Source organism: Poecilia reticulata, linkage group LG11, assembly GCF_000633615.1.
Source record: "Poecilia reticulata strain Guanapo linkage group LG11, Guppy_female_1.0+MT, whole genome shotgun sequence".
NCBI classification, from domain to species: Eukaryota; Metazoa; Chordata; class Actinopteri; order Cyprinodontiformes; family Poeciliidae; genus Poecilia; species Poecilia reticulata.
Genome location: NC_024341.1, coordinates 22,087,556 through 22,100,811, shown reverse-complemented (window position 1 = coordinate 22,100,811; position 13,256 = coordinate 22,087,556). Strand labels below are relative to the sequence as shown.

At 38.2% G+C, this 13,256-nt stretch overlaps 1 protein-coding gene across 4 annotated transcripts in view; it reads left to right on the top strand.

Moving 5' to 3' along the window:
- Window positions 1–352: 352 nt before the first annotated feature.
- LOC103472746 (uncharacterized) overlaps window positions 353–13,256 on the top strand; it is a 13,448-nt gene continuing 544 nt past the window's right edge. For 2 of the 4 annotated variants that reach the window (XM_008422575.2, XM_008422571.2), the window contains exons 1-20: window positions 353–535; window positions 2,594–2,808; window positions 2,901–3,124; window positions 3,215–3,293; window positions 3,393–3,460; window positions 4,484–4,565; window positions 4,664–4,740; window positions 4,929–5,165; window positions 5,280–5,352; window positions 5,438–5,502; window positions 6,051–6,212; window positions 7,105–7,156; window positions 7,244–7,299; window positions 7,554–7,673; window positions 7,790–7,882; window positions 8,538–8,621; window positions 11,340–11,412; window positions 11,492–11,532; window positions 11,617–11,703; window positions 11,896–11,991. In XM_008422575.2, the coding sequence (XP_008420797.1) occupies window positions 2,607–2,808; window positions 2,901–3,124; window positions 3,215–3,293; window positions 3,393–3,460; window positions 4,484–4,565; window positions 4,664–4,740; window positions 4,929–5,165; window positions 5,280–5,352; window positions 5,438–5,502; window positions 6,051–6,212; window positions 7,105–7,156; window positions 7,244–7,299; window positions 7,554–7,673; window positions 7,790–7,882; window positions 8,538–8,621; window positions 11,340–11,412; window positions 11,492–11,532; window positions 11,617–11,703; window positions 11,896–11,991 (1,971 nt within the window). In that variant the 5' untranslated portion in view covers window positions 353–535; window positions 2,594–2,606. Of the gene's footprint in view, window positions 536–1,545; window positions 1,625–1,947; window positions 2,115–2,593; window positions 2,809–2,900; window positions 3,125–3,214; window positions 3,294–3,392; window positions 3,461–4,483; window positions 4,566–4,663; window positions 4,741–4,928; window positions 5,166–5,279; window positions 5,353–5,437; window positions 5,503–6,050; window positions 6,213–7,104; window positions 7,157–7,243; window positions 7,300–7,553; window positions 7,674–7,789; window positions 7,883–8,537; window positions 8,622–11,339; window positions 11,413–11,491; window positions 11,533–11,616; window positions 11,704–11,895; window positions 11,992–13,256 lie in introns of those variants that run through there. The other 2 variants (XM_008422573.2, XM_008422574.2) reach the window with 2 other exon arrangements.

Here is a 13,256-nt window from a genome sequence, read left to right as displayed (position 1 = left end):
TTTTGTATCTTTACATATTGTCATCTTCCTAAGATAATGGCCTACATAATTTAGGCCATTATTTTACAAAGCTGAAGATAACATTTGATGGGGGTAAAAAGGACATTGAGTTTTTGTTTGAGGATTCTTTTTTAGCCTTTACACTTTTGCTACAACATATTAGCAACATCTTGGCTGTCAATTAAAAACATCGGGTGAAAAAGCATCCACCTGTTATTCAATACACATAACCTTAACCTAATATGTTTTTGTAAAATCGCCTATAATCGCAAATAAAGTTTGTTTCTTAAAAAAAAACAAAAAAACTTTTGACTTTTGTTTTAAGTTTACGAGTTTTCCCAGTGTATTTGAAAGTCTCATCGTGTGGTTCTTGTGGCCCAGACAGATGCGGGACGAATGGCGGGTTTTGCTCATTTGAATGTTTAGGCAGAAGCGAAACTGAAAGCTCAACAAGCCGTTAGGCAGCATCACGTGGCACTGAGGAGAAATAACGTTTTATTGTTCGAGCGTAAACAGCAAAGAGAGGAAGTTTGAGGTAAGAATTTTATAATATTTCTGAAAATTGCGTCATTTTTGAAGCTGTTTAATGAACCCAGCACATGCAGACAGTCGGTTATCAGTCAAGCTTGACTGGAACTTTATCTTGCGGTTCAATTTTAACATTAACTCTGCGTTTGTGTGTACGTGTGTGTGTGCGTGTGGGTGTGCGTGTGTGTGTGTGTGTGAGACTGTGTCTTTGTTTTTCTCCAAGTTGATTAATACGCAGCATTATCTATGTTTTTTATATTTGCTCATTAAAATGTGAACCCGTTATAGACTATCAGGAGGACTCGTACAGGAAGTCACAGTGCTTCTGTTTTGCAGATTTGTACAACAGAAATGTGGTCGTTGAAGAGATTTTCACTTATTTTTCCTCAAATAATTCACAAGCAATTTTTATGTGGGAATAGGCAGGTAATAGGATCAGTAACTTTACATTTATAAATTACCCTGTACAGGAATTGATGCTCTGTAAATCCAACTACCTCGGACTGGGCAGCCATTATGCTTTTCTTTGTTCTCCATTTCTTTTTTCTGCAACACTTATGGTGATCTCAGGTGCACACTGTACAATTTCTTCTTCTTCTTTTTATCTTTTTTTTTTTTTTACTTCAAACTCACTGGATTATGATGTGTGTTTACTACTGGTAGCACAACTGGTTTTTACTTAGTTCTCTGTATGTTGCCACCTGCTTTGGTAATATAGATGTGGTGTATACACAACTCATACTTTTCATGTTAGTCCAATATAGTTTACCAATATGTCATGTCATTAGAATATACATATCAAGCAAAAGAAATTTCTTACAATTTCTATTTTGTATGAATGTGATCATTTTTATGGCAATCGGCAAATTGATATTACAATCTGTTTTGTTAGAACATAAAACATTCCACTTTCAGAAATGCCATCAATTCATACATATTAAAAATGTTTGTCAAAGGACTCAAGAAGCCACATTAATTTAGGGCAATATTTGACCATCCCTGTCTTTTTTTTCTTAGTCTGGCCATTTCCTTCCTAATCAACGCCACTAGATTCTCATCTCCCTTCAGTGCTTTGTCTGGACTTTCTCCCATTGAGGTGAATTTCTCTGGCAGATTTTCTACCGGACCAATCACCGAACAGAAAGACAAGTAGTGAATGATAATGTTTATTTTCTGCAGTTTTAGAATTGTAGCCTGCTTGTCATAGTTTTAGCAGTGGTAGCGGAGGAAGTAAATGAAACTCGGGTGATTGTTGCTGTGTGAGTAGAGTAGTCGTCTTGCGATCGGAAGGCTGTAGGTTTGATTCCAACTTCCTCCTGCCATGTGTCAATGTGCTCTTGGGCAAGGCACTTAACCCCAAATTGCCTACTGATCGGTATGTGAATGTGACTCTAGTGTAAAGTGCTTTGAGTGGTCAAAAATGATTGGAAAAGCACTATATAAGTTCACTCCATTTACCATTTAACCCCTCATTATGTGTTGGCCACGTCTCCTAATATTAAATTAACATTAACAGCCGCTTCGCTCAGCTCAGCAAATGTCTCTTTGTAGGGGAGGACTGTTTTTTACAGCACAGTCAATTTCCAGTAAGCTTCATAGCAACTGACTACATACGTCATGGGTAAATGTTAACGATTGGTCCATCCATCCAGGAAGAAGTTGTTTGTCAATAGCCGAGAGCCCAGACCCTCTGGATGAATCTAATAGCGTAGGTCAAGGCTTAGCAAGGCTAGTAAACATACAAGCTGACAATAAAAGTTATAAAATTTTGACTTCAGAACTTATTTTTAACAATATAATTTTCATGTTTGTATTCTACACATCACATCCACACAGTATCTTATTTTTTGGATGAATTGAAAAGGGTTTGTTATTACGTGATATTTGTAATAGAAATGTGATGTAATCCAACTTCACAACCAGAGGCTTGGGTTTATTACACACAGGTGCTCATGACTAATTAATTAATGTCATAAATAAAAGCCAAAAACAGAATCTGTTCTTGTTTGAAACTGTGCCGATTAGTAACAGCATGGTTATTTTTGTCGTAATCTGTCTCCTCAAGACCGATTGCAGAAATGAGCCTTCAGGTTTGCGACTGCTGTGGTTGGACCAAAGTGACGACCTATCAAGGCCTGAGGATCCACCAGGGTAGGATGGGCTGCACACCGAGGGGTGCGAGGATCGCAGAGCCTCAGCAGCAGTACACGTGGAACCTCGGAGGACAGACAAACGTTAACTTGGGTTACAAGCTGGAAGTCCGGAACACAGTCAAAATCGGTGGGCTGTCCAAATTGTGTCTCAAGATTATTTTTGAACAGAGGGGTAACTCAAAAACTGATAAATGACTCTTGAAATTATGTCATGGACAGAAAGTTCAAATTATTATTCAGACATGAGCCTCCAGACGTGCCACTGCGGCTGGAAGAATATGACGAATTATCACGGCTTGAGAACCCACCAAGGAATGATGGGCTGCATGCCGAAGGGGGTGAGGATTCCCAAGGAAGAGCAGAGTGCCTGGAGGGACCACTGGAAAACACAACTAGATAACAAAAAACTTCCTGTCACAAAGAAAGTTAATACAAAGGAGGAGGTATACAAATGACGATTGAACAGTAACAGTGTCAGTTTAGTGAGAAAAATCTCTAACACCTAAATTAAACTTCTCCCGTTGACTTGACAGAATTCCCCAGAAATACCAAGGATGAGAAACTACAGTAACCCCACCTCAGGAGCAAAGGTCAAAAAAGAGAACAAGTCAGGTATATGAGATGGTCCAATTTGGCCCACATAGCAATTAGCCAAATTCCTGTTTAATCTCAGCGTTTCCTTTTTTCTCGTCACTCCTGCATTTCCTGAAGGCTCTTCTCAAAAATCAACAAGGTCAAAGTCCCGCCATCAGTTGGAGGAACGCTTCACACCTTTAAAGGTAAAGACGAAGCACTAAGCTTTGATTATTTAGCTGTCAAAGACACTTAGATTATTAAAGACAATTGATCACAGAGCTAAAAAAAAAAAATCAAAACAGTAAAAGATTATTTACCCAATACCTTGTTGGCTTAGGAGTGCTTAACTTTTATATATCTGGGATGAAATGGTTGCTGGTTTTATTAATTATCTTGGTTGTAATAAAGTATTGTCATAGGAAGTTGAAAATAAACCTATCATTAACTATTATTTAATCACCAGGATTTTATTTTTTGAATTGTGAGTCAAATACAACGTCTCAGACGTGATGAAAAGTGAGCAGAAGGCAGTTGGAGTAAGAGAGGGAAATTTATACCATTAAAGACAAACACTTAAAGCTGAACAATTGTAACTTACAACTGCACAAGTAAGGCTTTTTGAAGGGATTTTGTCACCACTACGTACAAAAATGGGAACGTACACAAGCAGCTTTCTCTTCTAGTTGCTACTAGCTGCTAGTGGCTAAAGCTAAGCATAAAACATTAGCTGGATGCTTGTGATCTTTTAAACAGACCTTTTAAACAAACAACATTGTCTGTTTAAAAGGGTATCAGCTAATTTATTGATTTATTTCACTACCAGCATTATATCTAATTACAACTAAACAATACCATGAAGTTTTGTGCTTTATTCTTCAAATTGTTTGGAGTGCTGAGTCACTGCCCAGTGCCGTACTGGGACAAAAAACAAACAAAGAAAAAAATAATGTGTTGACCAGACAAGCCCACCGAATTTATAATGCACATGCGTACATATTTTTAGGCTTTTTAATGGGTTTGCCCTACTGTGCAAGTCTTAAACCACATACCTTGAGTTAAGTGGGTTCTGTGAGAGCGAACATGTAAAATACTTCCAAAAAGTGTTTGTTGTTAACCAAAAAAAAACTTACAGTTCAAGTTAAGGCGGAGGTGATAAAAGTTGTCATTACCGTTTACAGTAACTATTTTTTTTTTTTTAAAACACGTTGTATGTTTTCTTTCTTCAGACTTCTGAGGAGTACTGGAGCACCGTTAGCTGCGATAACTACGCAACAGCAGCATCCAGAATCAAGGCGGAGCCCGTGTCACGTACGCCTCGAGCATTCTGCTCCCTGATTTTGGAGAATAAAAAGGAAAATTAAGCTTGAAAGTAAAATCTAATTCTTCTTTTATCGCTTTATTTGCAGCTCTGGAAGACTGTATTCCAAGATACCCAGATGACCGCATCTGGGATGTGAGGGATGAGTCCTCACTTTATTTGCAGGTAAAGTTGGAAAATCTGCTATCCACTTTGATACAAATTCTTCAGTAACATTTTTTCTCTCTTTTTTTTTTTACATATCTAAGACGAATTCTTCCTGTATTTCTCTTACATTTTGCAAATTCCTAAAACGCACTGTTCTTACATTGGGAATATTTTTTTGAACATTTAAATAATTTCCAACCTTCTAGATGAACGATTGGCTCGGTGAAATTCCAGCCGCCCAACAGGAGGACCGATGCGGAACTTTTAGGGAACATCCAAGAGCTCCAACACCTTCTCTCCAAGTCCTGCACGGAGAGAAGGATTCACTGTTACCGACATCGGGACAAGAAACGCCAAGCTCTCAGCTGCTGAAAGAAATTCAAAACTGCTTAGAAAAATATAAAAAGAGGAGAGATGAAAAAATGGTGAACTCTGCTCGCGAGGTAAAACCATTTTTATTTTATGTGTGTTGCAATAATTTAATCCAAAACCAACAGCAAATAGGTACAACCGCAAACTCTGTATGGATTATCTAACTGTTCATATCTATGAGTCAGACTGTGGGTGAAACATCAAGGATCTCAAACAACTCGGTAATAAAAGCTGAATCTGTGGAGAAGAACCACTCACGTATGTATAAAATGATTTGTACAACAGCAGAGTGGACCGAAGAGTCACGAAGTTGAAACGAACTACCTGACTTTTTATCTTCCAGGTCTTCCAACCCAACAACACCCACTCAAGAAACCCACGGAAACCAAAACAGCAGCTGCTGAGCAGGTAAACAATTACCTCTGTACCAACTCGTCTCTTCTCTTTTTACAGATTTGTATTATACACAAGTTTTCACTAACCAGATGTGGTTACACATGTACATGACAAGTGATTTATTAGTGGGTGTAGTAAAGCAACAGAAAACCCAACATTACCCAGATACCAGAACGTGATTGAACGGGCAAGTTTCAATAATTTACATGAAGCATTCTGTGAAAAAGATATGGCTTTCTGAAGATGATGGCATCAAGTTACAATCTAAAATTTTTTGTTTAGTCTAGGATGCTGTTAATTTCATTCAGAATAATGGCATAATTGTGAAGTTGTCTGGAGAGTTGATTGGGAATTTAGAAAAGGAAGCAAGAACCCCTAAAAAAATCACATCATTAAAAAAATGTATACAAAATGTATATAAGAAAAATATATATATTTCTCTTTAAGTCAAAAGCGTTTTTTTCTTGTTTTTGGGAGGAGAATGGGAGAAGCAATATTTTTAGACTGATTCATGACTGAATCATTTACAATGAAACTGCATTGATTCGTCTCTTTTTTAGAGAAATGAATCTGTCCGCAAATGTTCAACAACTCAACCTCCGGTTCCAGCTAAGAGGAAGAGTTTACTCCTACTCACTGGAACACCAGAGAAAGCTGAAGGACCTTCAGCCAGCGCCGATGGAGAAATGAGGAAAGATGACAAGAAAGAAAAACTGGAGCAGGTTCAGTATTTGATGATTGATGTAACATCATCAGCATACTAAACAACCTTTGCTAGATTACTGTGCAGTAAGGTTTGCAAAAGTTCAAAGGACAGTTAGGATTTTTTACTGCGTCCATTCTACCTGTAGAAGTCAACACTCTGTGTCTTTGCTTTCATGTAACAGATTAATTTCCTGCTAAACCAACAGTCAAAGAGAAAAGTGAACTTTTTCCATGTTAAAACAGCTCAAATCTCAAATACTTTGTAGCTTTAAAAGAAAAGAGCAACGAACAAACAGCTTTATGAACACCAAGGAACACAGTAGATACATCAGGGCTAAAGACGTAGAAAACTTTGAGGCAGAGCTGGGCTATAAAACCATCTGTGCCTCCATCACTCTGTGTCTGTTAGCATTTATCAACCAGTTGGCTAAATATAGCATTAGCATGTAAAATCCTAGTTCATAACATTTGAAATATGTTAAGCAGCAATTATTGCACTCCAAAAAAATCCTTGTGGTATGAATACTGCACACACTGTTGTTGTATTCTGCACCTATAGTATATGCTACACTTGTCAGAGTTTGATTTGTTTTTTTTAATTATGTGCCCTGTTGTGTTGGTCAGTCATAAAATCCAAATCAGAACGTTGAAGCTTGTAAAATAAATTCACTGCAAATTGCTAAACTGGGCTGGCAGACAAATACGTTTAAATTCAATTACCTGAAATAATACATAGAATAAAAAGCTGTAAAATGAACGGAAATGTAACTCTCCCAATAAGACGACAGAAAGTCTCACTCCTCCACTCTACTGTCAAGAAGGTTAGATGTTCTGCTTTATACAGTTTTTGTGCATCTTCACTGTTTTTCCACAACATTTAACATCTTCTGTGTTTCTTGTATGTGGCAGAATGTGAGACACACAACCAAAGTCAGGTCAACAGTGAAGGAGAAAAACTCACGTATGTAGAAAATGATCAGGCATTCAGCATCAGAACAAAGTCAGCGGCTTAGAAAATAAAATGTATTGTGACTCTCCTGTTTCACAGCCCCGCCCCACTCGTTACGAAACCCCACAGACACAAAAGTAACGTCTTCTGAGCAGGTAAGCAATAATCTTTTGCAAAGTCTTACTTTTTCTACACTTTTTCAACCCTTCATAACCATTTTTGTTTTTTTATTTACCTAAGTGTGGGTCATACTGCTCAAAAATAAAATTGCAGATTAATATAATAACAGATCCAGTTTCAATCCATTTTCAATCGAAAGTTCAATTCATTCACAAAATCCCTACGACTACTTCCATGCCACTTGTTGTCACAGTATTTATTTTTAGTGACTTACTCGACATGTTTTCAGGTGAGCCGAGCAGCGCCCCCTGTGGTGCCACCGAAAAGGAACTTGCGTTCGTTCCGGGTGAGGCAGCTGAGTGGGCGAGACATTACTAATGACTTGGAAAGAGCCAACAGGGAAATGAAGGTACAGAGCTTTACACCTGGTAAAAATATAGAACAGTTTTCCACTGGAAACCTGTTGGGTTTCTTGTGTTAAAGTTGTCTCCTCGGCTCCGGCTCTCACCGTTCTACTTATTTCAGGTGAAAGAGCTGGTGCGGATGTTTTCCGTCTCGGCAGCCCAGGAGAACACGGGAGGAACAAAGGAGGAACCCGCATCAGAACACCCACGAGTAGTATGTTTGTTTTATTCGTTACCATTTGAGTGTGGGTCTGTAAGTCCTGTGAGTCCATTAACTATAGAACGGCGCAAATTGAAATTCCAAAAATAGGGAATGCACATTTTTCGCTACGTTTTTGCACTGGGATCAGGTGGTTTTCCAACTGCATCAAAATTAGTGTATTTCACAAAACTGCAATAGAAACGTCACATAATCAACAGCCAGATGATTATGTGACATTTACTGGCGGAAATGACAAAAAAGATGACAGGAAGTGGTAGAGGATAAATTTTTTCCCCACCAGACCTCTCAGCATCGCTCAGTTCACAACGAATTGCGTATCATTCAAAAGTGTTGACTCCACAGCTCTTCCTTTCTGTAAAAATCACTGACTACAATTTCCCCAAAACGCTGAATATGTAGCTTCTCCCAAGTAGTAGGCGGGGATTGTCTCTACAATGCCTGAATAAAATGCCGACGTCTCGTCTGATGGCTGAATTAGGATAACAGCTCATGTAACTTTATCGTGTGAACAAGCTTATTCATGTGCGATTTTAATTTCATTATTTAATGGAAATGCCGCAGTTGCGAGATTGTGTTTTTTATGACATTTGCTGAACATTTGTGCCCATTTGTAATGAATTGTCCTCGGTGGCATTGAATCTTTCAGGTGAAGATTCTCGCTCAAAGACATTCTGCCATGCCGGCTCAGGAAACTAGAGTCCAACCAAAGGTGGAAGGCAGGAAGGAGAAGGTGAATACACCATGCTTCAGTTAGCTCATATGAGTTATAGCATTATGTCATTATCCACATTAATGTCTCTTTGGGGAGGATTTAAATTTTAATGGCAGGTACCGATTTTGAATATCAACTTTATTTTGACATTTTTATCTGTTTGCGTAATGTTGATTTGATGGAATGTGCTTGATAAAACTAGAGCTCATAAGTTCTCAGTAAAATTCTCAATTCCGAGCCTTAAAAAAAAAGATACTAGGACAGTGTTTCTCAACCTTTTTCGGGCCAGCGCCCCCCTAGCCTTTATCCAGGTCCCTCACCGCCCCCCACCAAAAAATTTGTAGGCTACTTTGCACTGACAATTATTTTATTATTAATGTTACTATCATTATTGTAGATGTTTTGAATCGGCGCACCGATTATGTTTTTCCGTACACTTCAGCGTGCCTTACGCTCCTTCACCTCGCGCACATAACGGGGTAAATGAGGCGAGTTTTGCCCTAAACGTGTCGGCGTCTGGAGGAGGAGGGGGGGGAAGGCGAGCGTATGTTTCTACGCTCCTTCGTGGGGGTGGGGGTGCCGATTTATGTTTTCGCATCCACCTGAATAATGTGTAGTTGCGCCCCCGTCCATGGCACTTCAACATTATTATTTTACCTTTTATCTGGAAATAGTGTCTGTTTATTCTTGCCATACAGTCTCTGTATTAATTATTGCTTGCCATACCAGTTTATTCCTCCGTATTTAGCCTACTTTAGTTTCTTAGTTTATTCTTGCATTTTGTTCTTCATTCATTTCCATTTAGTTTCCTTTGATTAGTTTTATCCTCTCTTGGTTTATTGCTATGTCCACTTTAGTTTCTTTCTTGTTGCTAGATTTATTTGATCGTTTATTGACCACCAGTAATATTCACTCATCACCTGCTGCGCTTCCTAGTCGTCATGTGTTTCACATCATGTGTTGATTTTTCACTGTTCAGCGTCGGATTCTCTGTTTTTAAGCCATAATTCAACACAATCTAGTTCTTCGCTCCGTTTTGACCGCTTCTCATGTTTCAGAGTTTTGCGCAATGTGCGCGCCGTTTTTTTTTTTTTTTTTTAACTCCCTAAGGTGCAGGGCGGTCGGGAAACATATCAATGGTGAAAAGGTAGACTGACATAAACATTTTAAAACAACGGAAACAATTTTGGTATTCTGATTATTGAAATTTAAAAGTGCTGCGGTACCGTTGTTCCATCAAACCCGTTTCATGTCGGACCACTTACAGTACCGGTCTTAACGCTATAAAATGAACGCTCTCTATCGTGGTACCACCCATGCAGGGATTTCTTTATTTAAATAGGTTCATTTTTTAGAGGGATACAAAGTCAGGGCATCGTGATTTTAGTAATTATATGTTTATAAGAGCGATTTTCTGTTGTCCTTCTATGGAAGCGGGCAGCTTTCAAACGGAAATAAAACACTTTTTAATATAAATTGCTGCTTTGACATGATAACAGAACTGCAAAAACATATGTAGCCTACATAAATACCAGACAAAGTGAATCACAGCAGCGTCATCAGCCGGTGTAACGCTGAACTGATGCGGAGCCATGAAGCTACAAACMCTGAATAGAAGAAGAGCTGCCATCGATACAGTTGCAGCCAAGCATGATTTAATGTTACACAATACAGTTTTACCAAGTTGCTCAAAGTCTAAACTGGTATTGTTGTGGATTTAAGGTGTAAAGTTTACCTTCGACCAAACGCCCCCCAAAGGCATCCCGGCGCCCCCCTTTTGTAAAAGTGTCCGCCAGCGCCCCCTGCCGTCCTCTGAACGCCCCCTGGGGGGCGGTACCGCCCACGTTGAGAACCGCTAAACTAGGACATGCCTGACTTGGACTCAATCCAACATGGCTGCCAAAAGTTGTGCTCTTTTTGTACCCAGTCATGTTTATGACTACGTATGATAAGATAGTACTGCATTATTTCCATGGGAACTTCAGGTATCCCGTGGCATCCATAAGTGTTACGCATATCATAATACACATTATAAAAAGATAAAGAGAGACAGTGTGATAACCAGAGTATACACAAATACAAGATAAGTGGCTACATAGTAAACTGATTACATGATATGACGATGTCTATGGACTGAATGCATAACAGTGCATTGCTATTCTAAGTTAGCTTGATCACTGACTAAATGGTTAGAATCATTAAATCAGTTTAAATTTTTACCTTTATATTTTTCTGAACATGTTTTCCAAAGTAAGGGTTAGGGTTACCCTTTCAACTAAACAAGCAATAATAATGTCAGTTATCTAATTCTATTATTTTTTTTCTTTACAAAATGACATATGATCAATTTTATATTTAAATAGTAGCCTAAACATTTTAATATGAAAGTAAGACAGTCTTTTTAAAAACAAAACTTCTAGACTAATGGTTAAAAAAATGCAAACTATTTTACAATACAACTTTGACATACTGTGAGGTAGCTTCATGCTGTGGAGTTGTTTTGCTTTAGGAGGAACTGGTGCACTACACAAGATAAATAACATCATGATGAAAGAACATTATTTGGGAACATTTAAACAAAATCTTTACACATCAGGCAGGAAGTTAAAGTTTGCTTCAAATGTGTCTTCTAAAGGGACAATAAGCCCTGATTCAAGTCTTCTAAGTAATATCCACCCGTAAGTTTGATATTAAAAATAATTTACCACAATAAATGCTTTATTTTATTAATCACAGCGTGCAACAGACGTAAAACCTGACATAACTCCAACAGCAGCAGAAGTGCCACAGAAGGAGGCTCCATCATCGTGTAAGTATCTCTCCTCAGGATGATTTCTGATTGTTCTAGAAAATGAAGTTAGCTAGCGTCCTCTTTCTGTTCTCTGCAGCGTGTGAAGCAGCAAAGCCTGAAGTTCCCACCAACATGAAGGTACGGCGGGTTCCTTGCTGAGTGTCTTGTAAAGGGAAACAAACTTCCACGTTGATATTTTGCTTTTCGTGGAACGCATTCCAGGTGAAGGAACTGGCTCAGATGTTTTCGACGCAGGAAACGGCGGCCGGGCCGAAGGAGAAACGTGGCCTAGAACACAGATCATTACAGGTGCTTCCTTTAAAGCTGTATCCGCTACCAGATGAGGAAGAGATTTGTTACTTTGTTCTTTTATTTGAATAACAATTTTCCTGCTTCTACTTGTTATTGCATTGTAGCCTGCATTGTTTAAGATGTAGATTTGGTACCTTTTGGTCCATTTTGTTTGTTGCTGTTTCTACTGAGAAGTTCAACATCTTACAGGTAAAACTGATGGCTCAAAGATTTTTACAACCCACATCCCAGGATGCAATAGGTCAGCTGAAGAAGGAGGATCATGACAGAGCACAACAAGCACAGGTACCTGTATTTTTCATATTTTCTGATCTCAGTCTATAAATTTAATAGTAAGATGCATTAACTTCTTTGCTTCTGTGTAAAATCTGCTAAATTTTTTTATAGAAATTTGTAACATCTGTGGTCTAGAGGCGAATCTTTGTTATCAGCCTCCTAATTTAAATAACTGACTTTGCAAATAATTAAGATGCTTATAGATAAGAAAACGCTTGGTGTGTGATGGGCACTAATGTGCTAATAGCTGAGCAAATTTTTTTATGATAAAGTACTTTTGCCAACTTTGAAAACGTTTAACACATTTAGCTCCCCTAAATTAATTTTTACAATTTAAACAAGAAACATACTAGAACAAAACTAAAAACATAGACAGTAGAGAACAAGATATAAACATAAATATGTCTTAAGTCAAATGTTCACCGAACATGTAATTTAAAATGACATTGGTGCTCATGAGTTGTAGTCTTTCATTGGCATTTTTAATTTGAATTGGAATTTAGCGTGTTAGCATTGTCTTCCGCTAAACACTATGTTGGTGTAGTGTTTTATCGTTAGTGGAAATACTGTCTATGATTAGTGTTTCAGCATTAGCTGAAGTCATGTTTGATTAGTGTTTTAGCATAAGCTGATGTTTATGAACAGATAAGCCAGCAGACAGGTCAGGGAGAAAGCTATGAAGAAGTTTAAAGAATAATTACATTATAAAACAATATACCAACCTTAAAACATTTTACATAGACACCAAAAATGGCTTCTACTAACTCAGGGTCACTGAATATTAATGCAGAGTTGAAACATTTTAATGAAAATATTGTCTTGTGGCATTAGTGGCCTTTACGGAGTTAAGACACATGGAGAGGTCCTACTGAAACATGGTTTTTCAGTACGTGTGCTGCTTTGAAAAATGTAATGGTGAATATTATAATATTGAAGCCTTGTCTTGGTGGAGCCGACACCCTGAGGCTGAGAGCTCTTCTTGTTCCAACAGTTGAAGGTGCTGGTTAACAACTGGGCCAGCTGGTGTCTGGGTGTGTAAAACCACAGCAGGAAAGGTTGAGCTAAAAAAAAAAAAACTGGTTTCCATGGAAGTTGTCAAACAATATGCAGTTCCCCTAGTGTTTTAAGTTTCTTTGAAAGAGAAACCACGTGTGGCTTTTTTCTACATTCAGCTCGTTTGGTGAAGAGACTCGCCCTCTGATTGGGCGAACATGGTGGTTCCATACAGATCATCTGATTATCAGTAACTTAATTTTTAATGGACGATTTTGATA